The sequence below is a fragment of the Doryrhamphus excisus genome, linkage group LG23, assembly GCF_037039965.1.
Source record: "Doryrhamphus excisus strain RoL-2023G ecotype Guam linkage group LG23, RoL_Dexc_Guam_v1.1, whole genome shotgun sequence".
NCBI lineage: Eukaryota > Metazoa > Chordata > Actinopteri > Syngnathiformes > Syngnathidae > Doryrhamphus > Doryrhamphus excisus.
The window spans coordinates 4,531,637-4,541,331 of NC_136379.1; the positions used below are offsets into that span (position 1 = coordinate 4,531,637).

A 9,695-nucleotide genomic window follows, 5' to 3' on the forward strand; every position below is an offset into this window, starting at 1 on the left:
CGCCGTCTCCTTGGCAACAGGTGGACTCGAACCTTTCCCGACGGTGGGTTTGGATTTCTTAGCCACTTTGGGCTTCCTGGTGACTTTTGGCTTCTTCAGGACACTTTTGGACTTCTGGGCTACCTTAATGCTCCGGATGGGCCTCCTCTCTAGGAAAGGACAGGACAAAAAACACACACACACAAAACCGGCGCTTTTTCTTTGGCTTATCTTAGCAACACTTCACACTTTCAACTTAAATTTAAGCAGGACAAAGTCCTCAAATATCACTTATTGGATTTGTGCATGGTTTGTTTTGACAACAGTTAAAAATGTGATGATTATTAAGTGGCATCACACGTTTGCTCGATGGCTGTGAGGTGTTTTTTCCTCCCCAAGCATCAATCAGAGCATCTGGTTTCCATTAAAGACAGGAAAAATGTCCTTCTGCTTTTGGGCTAGAATGTACAACCACAACACACACTTCAATCAAACGATGAATATTAAATGGTCAAAACAATCAGTGCTGTTCAATAACAAAATATAAATTATTTAAAATACATTTAATGTAGATTTTTTTTTAAGTACCTAATTGCAAAGGATCTTCTTCCTCCTCGCCTGGAGCATCCTTGGAGTGAAGTGGTGCACTTTTTTGAGGGCTTCTTCCTGGAGCTTCCCCGGTGGATTTTGTGCCGTTGCCCGCATTTGTCAAGAATTCATCCGGTCGTGCGGTGGTGTCACCGGCGGTCAGGCTAAAGAAAAGCACCAGAGAAGCAGTAAACAGAAGCAAATGGAGAGTAAAGTGTACAGTGGACGCTGCCATGCTGACTTATTATGAACGCAGAAATTGCCGCCGCTCGACTCAGTTAAGCTAGCGATAGCACACGGCAACTTCCGGTCAGAGTTAAGGCAATAAAAGAACAGGATTGTAACTCAATGGAACAGCGGCGGTTTTAACAGCAGAAAAGAGGAAATATAGACAGTATATCATTCAGTAACCATTTCAGCTTACATTCGCAGGGTTTCCTTCACTTTGTAGAACGTTAAACCCGTATTTTACCTAACAAGCAAGCGCGTACTGTTTTATCTTGAAAGGACACTTACCGAAAGTACCGTGGGCGGTTTTCCTAAACAGATTTGTGAAATCGATGTATGGTACAGTAGCATTACTATTATACATTCATTTACAATGTCATTATGACCACAATTTTGAGATGCACGCTAGAATCCAGAATTCTGGTTAAGCAGTTTTAATCACACAGGGGTAAAAAAAAAAGACACTTAAGGGAAATGAACTTCCTGCCCATCATTGACATTTTGGTCATTCTTTGTTGTGGACTAAGTAATAATAAGGACTTGTATAATTGGTATAGAATGAATCATTGTTGGAAATGCATCTTTGAGTTCTACATTGCTGTGGAAAAAAAATACACAACTGAGCCGCATCTTCTTGGGGGTGGTGGAAAAAATGTCCTAAAAAAATATTTACAAAAAGCGGAATCTTGAAGTCCCACATGGACATCAGACTGTAAAATCAATCGGAAAAATAGCACCAGCTGAAGAGGACACCTGCTAAAGTCCACCAACGTGAGGTGAAAGTTGCCGTTTGTATTCCGTTCTTCTCTCTCGTCCAGGCGCCGACACGCTGGCGTTGTCACATTAAGAACTCGATCACAAGAGTCCACATGCAGCGGATCAAGTTTCACGGCTTCCAGAGCTTCAGCAGGCCGTCCTCGCTGTAAGTGGCGATGAGGTTCTGGTGGGGGTGATGGGCGATGCCGATCACGTCCTTCTCATGGACCTGCGAGGGGGGTGAATGAGATTTCAGTAAACCCTGACCTTGCATAGCTCCAAGACTTCAAGACGTCAACTCTTACCGTCAACGTTCTCTCCAGCTTGCCGGTGCCGGTGCTGAAACAGTAGAGCACAAAGTCTTCGCCCACGCAGTATATCCACTCGCCACGAGGAGACAGGGTGCAGCACACAAAGTCACCGCCTTCCCTCTTACCAGAGCTGAAGCTCCTGACGATCTGGAAGCAAAAGATGTACAAAATATTGCATATTTTCAGAGTGAAATTCAAGCATGTTTAAGAACAGTTTTATATGTATACAAATATCTACATATTGAACATAATTATTTTATCAAATTAAATGAGATTGTAACATGCTGAAAAGAAACAATAGATGACAGGGAACCATTATGTATGTATTCCAAGCAGGTTTTCCCATTTTCTGTTAAGAAATCACAACTGCTAAACTGCACCACCTGGCGGTGAAGATGGTAAATTACATTACTGTAAAATATACAGGTTCTAAATTAAGTTGTGCCTTCTTATACTTAACTCTCACGGCTAAAATGAAAAATGTTAAATATATACATTAAAAGGAGTACAGTACAGTAAACAAATGGAAAGTGAAGTTAAAAAAGGAAGGGAAGGAATTGTGATTTCTTTTTTATAAATTTTTTTTTAATGAATTCTTGTATTAACCCTTTGTAGGAATAGAACTCTGATGTAGACAGAGAACCCGCCAGGCCTGCCAGGTATCTTACTGTTGGGGAAGTGTGCACATGGCCTTCCCAGCATGCCTTGTAGGTATTAAATTCGTATAAAGTAGTATTGTTTTGCATGTGTATTAGTATGTAAACATCCATGCACGGGGAGAACATGCAAACGCCACAAAGATGTTCAACTGAGATTCAAACCCAGATCTCCTGACTGTGTGGCCAACATGCTAACCACTACCCCACCGTGCGAGAACAATGTAGCCATGAAAAGTGTGTGCGGGCATGCAGTACACACCTGCCCCTGCATGTTCATGATGACGACCGTATTGGAACGGTTGCACACCACAAAGTGCTCAGGGTTCTTGGGCAACAGGAGGACGTTGTTGACGGTGATGTCGGTGCCTGCGGACGAGCCGAGGGGTTTGAAGGTGCTGCTGCACTCGGTGGTCTTCATGTTCCACACCTGGCAGGCGAGAGGACGCGACGGCTTCACATTTAAAAACGCATTTGACGGGATGTACGTCTGGAAAAAAGGGGAGAGGAGCGCCGGTCTACCTTGACTGTGCCATCAGAAGAAGCGCTGATGATGTGGTGACCGTCGGGGGTGAAGGTGGCCTCGTTGACAAATGAGGAGTGACCGCGGAACTCCTTCAGGGACTTGCCAGACTTCAGGCCGTGGATCCTGATAAAAAAACAGAATACAACACAATCATGAAATCATGCATGGTTACTTTGGAGTTTTAAAGGCTATTCTAATGATGAACATCAACATTTAGTCTTACTACTAGCTCCTTAGTACTACTAGCTTGTACTCTTAATTCCTACCTGATGGTCTGGTCAAAGGAGGCACTGAGGATCTGGCCGCTGTCTTTACAAAAACTGAGGCACGTGACTCCTTTGCTGTGCGCGCGTTCGAACCTCCTCAGACACTGACCGCTCTGGATTTTCCACACCTACAGACGTACAATCAGGACACACTAAAGGTCAGCTTTGCTTCTGGGTGAGCGGGAAAAACAAAATGGTCCACCTTGATCTTTCCATCTTGGGCCCCGGTGGCCAACATCTCTGTGTCTCGACTGAAGCACATACACAACACTGCGTCGTCCATCATCATTAAGTTATCCTGAGCCTGGTACTTCAGATCCTTAAAACACAGAACAGTCCATAAAAACACTGTTATTTTATTATCAAAAACATATATTTCCCCTCGACTCCGGTGTGTAAACATTTCCATCCACACCAGTGGAGTCGTCTGTTCGCATGAAAGCACTTGTGTGTTTGTAGGGATATGGCTTTAATGAGTCAGGCTCATAAAATAAAGTAAATAAAATGGACATTTAATGTCATTATGTGAGAGATTATCCCTTTACCTTTCTGATTTTGCCTGTAGTGAAGTTCCAAACGTCAATGAAGCCATCCACTTATTTTATATATATATATATACACAGTGCATCCGGAAAGTATTCACAGCGCTTGACTTTTTCTACATTTTGTCATGTTACAGCCTCATTCCAAACTGAATTAAATTAATCTCTTACCTCAAAATTCTACACAAAATACTCCATTATGACAATATGAAAAGTTTTTTTTGACATGTTTTGAATTTATTAAAAATAGAAAACAAAAAAATCACATTTACATAAGTATTCACAGCCTTTGCTTAATACTTTGTTGATCCACCTTTGGCAGCAATTACAGCCTCAAGTCTTTTTGAATATGATCCCACAAGTTTAGCACACCTATCTTTAGGCAGTTTTGCCCATTCTTCTTTGCAATAAGTCTCAAGCTCCATCAGGTTGGATGGGAGACGTCTGTGCACAGCCATTTTCAGATCTCTCCAGAGAAGTTCGATCGGATTCAAGTCTGGACTCTGGCTGGGCCACTCCAGGACATTCACGGAGTGGTTCTGAAGCCAATCTTTTGAGATCTTGGCTGTGTGCTAATGTCTACTGTCTGTATGGTCAAGGTACATGACCAGTCTACTGAGGTCAAGAGCGCTCTGGAGCAGGTTTTCATCCAGGATATCTCTATATACGTATTGCTGCATTCATTTTCCTTCTATCCTGACTAGTCTGCCAGTTCCTGCTGCTGAAAAACATCCCCACAGCATGATGCTGCCACCACCATGCTTCACAATGCTTCAGTGCCTGGTTTCCTCCAAACATGGCGCCTGGCATTCACACCAAAGAGTTCAATCTTTGTCTCATCAGACCAGAGAATTTTGATTCTCATGGTCTGAGAGTCATTCAGGTGCTTTTTGGCAAATTCCAGACGGGCTGCCATGTTCCTTTTACTAAGGAGTGGCTTTCGTCTGGCCACTCTACCATACAGGCCTGATTGGTGGATTGCTGCAGAGATGGTTGTCCTTCTGGAAGGCTCTCCTCTCTCCACAGAGGAACGCTGGAGCTCTGACAGAGTGACCATCGGGGCCTTGGTCACCTCCCTGACTAAGGCCCTTCTTCCCCGATCGCTCAGTTTAGAAGGCCGGCCAGCTCTAGGAAGAGTCCTGGTGGTTCCAAACGTCTTCCGTTTACGAATAATGGAGGCCACTGTGCTCATTGGGACCTTCAAAGCAGCAGAAATTTTTCTGTATCCTTCCCCAGATTTGTGCCTCAAGACAATCCTGTCTCGCAGGTCTACAGACAGTTCTTTTGACTTCATGCTTGGTGTTTGTGCTCTGTGGGACCTTATATAGACAGTTATTATATTTCCAAATCATGTCCAATCAACTCAATTTACTGCAGGTGGACTCCAATTAAGCTGTAGAAAGATCTCACGGATGATCAGTGGAAAAAAGATGCACCTGATCTCAATTTTGAGCTTCATGGCAAAGGCTGTGAATACTTATGTAAATGTGATTTTTTTGTTTTCTATTTTTAATAAATTCAAAACATGTCAAAAAAACCTTTTTTCACATTGTCATAATGGAGTATTTTGTGTAGAATTTTGAGGTAAGAGATTAATTTAATTCAGTTTGGAATGAGGCTGTAACATGACAAAATGTAGAAAAAGTGAAGCGCTGTGAATACTTTCCGGATGCACTGTATGCTATGTTTGAATTCGAGGTCTGCATCCTAAAAGTGTGTATTTGTAGGCTGCATGACGTCATCGTGCTGTGCAAAGGCTGTCTGAATTAAAAAGTGCACAAAGGCTCGTTATTTCTCTTTATTTTTTCCCCAAAATTGTTCTTTGTTTTTCTAGAAAGAAATCTCCTATTGTCTCAGAAAAATGCTTTATTTCAACTTATTTTCTATTAATTTGACAGAAAAATTTCCCTACATTTTCTATCCATTTCCCTTTATTTTTTGCAGCAAAAAAATCCATTATTTGCCTTTGTTTTTTAGAAATTTATTTATTTTTATTAATTTTCCAGAAAAACCTCCCTATTTTTGACAGATGAATTTCCTTTGTTTTTCTGAAAAAGTTCCCTGATTTTTTCTGTAATTTTTCCCCTGTATTGTGCACATTTTTCCTGAAATTTCCCTTATTTTGACTAATTTAATGAAATTTAATGTCACTATGTGAGAGATTATCCCTTTACCTTTCTGATTTTGCCTGTAGTGAAGTTCCAAACCTCGATGAAGCCGTCCACAGAGCCTGTGACCAAGTACTGGCCGTCTGGGGAGAACCTGGAACATTCTACATGGGATTTTTGGCCAAACTGTAAAGAGGAGAGGATTATTTAAAAATATCCTGACTGGCATTACGGTATAGGAATTGACACCTCAGAAGTCTTTACCTTTATGTGTCTGCTGAGCTGGGTGGGGAAACGTTCTTCTTCTACGTCTTTGACGGCCGCTTTACCCCTGAACAAATCGATGGTCATTCCGGGGGGTAGAAGACCCTGATGCTGCTGCCACTTGAGAGACTGATGGGAAGCATGAAAATGGTCATCAACGTAACACCGCACAATGGTAATGGTTTTATTTAATTTGAACATGCATCAGATTACAATTGAATGCATCACATAATCAGTTCACAGTTCCACACGTCCAAAAGGAGTAGGAAGAAGCAAAGCTTATTAAATCCTACCCCTCCATCTGGTACTTTTACAATCAGTAACTGTTACATTTGTTCACTTACTGCTTTCTAATATAGTTTAAGGTTTTTTTTTTCATTTCATTTTTGTCATGTACCAAAGTAGGAGGTGATATGAGCATCCAATGCCATCATGGGTACCATAGTAAGTGTCAATATAGTGATATGTATAGCACATCATGACTGCATATAAGTGTTTCAAATTTGCTTCTTCCCTGAGATCATATTCAGACAATCATCTGACAATCAATTGTCAGATAATAACAAAAAATTGTTTACTTTGCAACTCAAGTCAAAACAGAAGTCGTACAAGATGGAAGAAGATCAAGATCCTCTAGAAAAGCACCAGTAAAAAGGACATAAACCGGCTATTGTAACTCATTTCTATTGTTGGGAACTATTGTTCCCAAATATGACCACCTAACTCAGAACAGAGTGTCTCCTCTACCAAGAAATTATCTTATTGGACCTGAAGTATCAACCTTCAACCTTGTTGATGCCCACATCAGATGGCTCAAATCTCTCATGCATGACTACTTATTCAGCCTCTCTTTAGCTGATCTTGATGTCTCTTACCTGACCCAGCAGAGCCATAAGACGGGACGGTGGCACCACGCTGACCTCTCCCGCCAAAGCCTGAGAGATGGCCGCCCGCCGTTTCTCTTTACTGCTGCCGTCCGGATAGGCCTGGAGGTCAGCGATTCAAGAGAATAAACGTCACTCCAAAGTGTAGCGCTCCGTCTTCTACCGATGATGATAATGCTTCCTCATAATAATAATCTTCCTCACCTCCCGGGGATCAAAGTAGGAACGAGCTAGCAGGTTCTCCAGGTGGATGTACCGCTCGGGCTGCGTCTGTTTCAACATGATCATTGGGTCCGTTTGCCTGAGGAGAGAACGGGCTGCACCCAACTCTCTCAGCTCAATGAGTTCCAACACCACCTAAACAACACACACACACACAAATGTGGACATGAAACTCAGCCAATGATAATGAAGAAGCAATACCAGTTAAGATTAACTGCGTTTGACGGCACTCATTCACTACACAGAATAAAAATGTGCGAGGCTAACCTGTTCATAAAGATCTATGAGGGTCTTATCGGGAAGCTTGAGGGACTGGATGGCTTGAAGGACGGTGTCCCAGTGTCCGCTGTTGATGTCGGCCACAAAGCTGTCAATGCTGTCCACCGTGTTCAGAGATACGGTGGTCTCCTCCTGGAGGGTCGCCAGCGACCTGTGCAGGTTGTTCTCCTTCAGGTACTGCATGATCAGACGGACCACGCTGACAAAGTTAAAGATAGAGTTAAATTAGTGGAGCAGATCTGGTTATGGACAATTGTTCATTTTTTTCAAAGGTGGACAGATATAACGCAAAATGTATATTGTACATTTAGGATTGTGGCTCTGACATCCACTCTCTAAGCTGTGCAGAGGAGGGTGCCAGATCCGGAAATTACCATCAATACCAGACCAGGGTACGGCTGGATGTATAATAATAGAAACGAATAATTGTAGTATTTGTTAATACTGTTATATTGTCTTCTATTATTTATATTAAATATTTAAATTAAAATATATGTGTTAATACATTTGTGATTACCTAAAACCACATTAAAGAAAAATTATCTTTAAGGGATCGATACCAAGATTTGTAGTATCGCCCACCTCTACTGTACATCTCACAAGCAGACCTAGTGGTAGCGTAAGCTAATGGCAGTCAAATTCTGTATCGTTACTGTCCTGTTAATTCTAGTAACCGAAATACTTGTAAATACATCCGACCTAAGTGCAAATAATAAGCCATTCTCTTTACGCGCCATGCAATAAAAAAGTCGTCTGACGCCAACTTTTGCGTGTTAGCTTAGCCTGGGTTGCTAACACTAGCGCCGAAATGAGACGAGCCTCGTTTACAAAACTTGAATTAACTCTAGTAAGAAACGGGTGGTTTTATCTTTCAATGAATGCACTTAGCTTGTTGAAACTTTGAATACTCACTCTACGGATTCAATCTCCAAAGACATGATTATTTCAGTCAAAACCACTGCAACGCCACAAAGCTAAGCTAGCGGATACGCACGGCAGCACGGGCACTAACCCGGAAGTACATCAAATGCTTCCGACTCTTCGAAATAAATGTTAACATGTTAAAAGACGAAAATGAATAATGTAGAAGAAGATGCAACATTTTATTTCGTATCAGTGGAAGTATTACTAAATTTGAACGCGCTTTTTGTTTTCTGTTATAAAGCCAATTAGCAGATGACAAAAACTCCGCTGAAAGACAGGAATATGAGATTAGCATAACTATTCAAGCATTCAAACCAATTTGGACGTTTGAGGACTTTAATTAGACTGATAGAAAATGTGAATTATTTTTCATACAGCACAGGATTGGTTCATTTCGTTACAATTTCCCAGAAAGTTACCTGATGTGGCGTTCAGGGTCTCTCCATTGAGATACTTCCTGTTTGAATTCCTAATGAGACCAGCTGGAAATGATTCAAGTGTTTTCATGTTTACAGTTTCGTTTTTTTTTCCACATTCCACAATCTGCAAATGTCTCTTAAAATGACACAAACAATACTTACATGCACCATAAACGATTTTACAACAGAAAAAGAAATGGATGTATATCAATGAGCTCAATAGTTTATTTAATGACTGGTTGTTGTTGTTGTTTTATCCATTTAAGTGGATTAGTTATTTTTTCATTGCAGAAGCAAATACGCTAACACGGAAAATACAGTTTCTCTAGTAAAATATTCTTCAACCATAACGAGTTATTATTTTTTAGAGTCTTGAAGGCACGGAGGAAAGTTAAAGCTTGAATGTGACAAAAGCAGTTATTTGTTTGTATGTTAAATGTTTGTCAACTAGTTGTGCTGATTCATTATGCCGATACATATTAACTTGTCCAAACGGCAGCGAGCTACACACACTAACCCGGAAATACGAAGAGTACTTCCGACCCTTCAAAATTAAGTATCATTTGTTAGTAGAGAGAAAAGAATAAATTCAAACAACATACAAAGTCGACTCAACCGTCCTCGGTGTCGTCAGCAGAGGGCGCTGCACACACAGCTTTGACTCTCTGGCCCTTCTCCACGCTCATTTTTGCCTCTGAAGGTCTTTCAAGGTTAAGATGTTATGCTGCTCACCGCCGAGCGCT

The 9,695-nt window shown here is 41.4% G+C and overlaps 1 protein-coding gene across 2 annotated transcripts; it reads right to left on the reverse strand.

Annotated features, from left to right (window-relative positions):
* Nucleotides 1-1,213: 1,213 nt before the first annotated feature.
* On the reverse strand, nucleotides 1,214-9,051 carry smu1a (SMU1 DNA replication regulator and spliceosomal factor a). Of its 2 annotated transcripts, none has more exons than XM_058054675.2 (12): nucleotides 8,953-9,051; nucleotides 7,598-7,808; nucleotides 7,313-7,465; nucleotides 7,100-7,210; nucleotides 6,225-6,353; nucleotides 6,027-6,146; nucleotides 3,513-3,629; nucleotides 3,311-3,438; nucleotides 3,041-3,167; nucleotides 2,781-2,948; nucleotides 1,857-2,009; nucleotides 1,214-1,780 (listed from the first exon to the last, which is right to left on the reverse strand). In XM_058054675.2, exons 2-12 carry the CDS (start codon nucleotides 7,790-7,792, stop codon nucleotides 1,682-1,684), a joined length of 1,500 nt encoding a protein of 499 aa, XP_057910658.1. In that variant the 5' UTR covers nucleotides 7,793-7,808; nucleotides 8,953-9,051; the 3' UTR covers nucleotides 1,214-1,681. The 2 variants fall into 2 exon arrangements, with proteins under 2 accessions (XP_057910658.1, XP_057910649.1); XM_058054666.2 differs by lacking the exon at nucleotides 8,953-9,051 and adding an exon at nucleotides 8,522-8,647.
* Nucleotides 9,052-9,695: the final 644 nt, after the last annotated feature.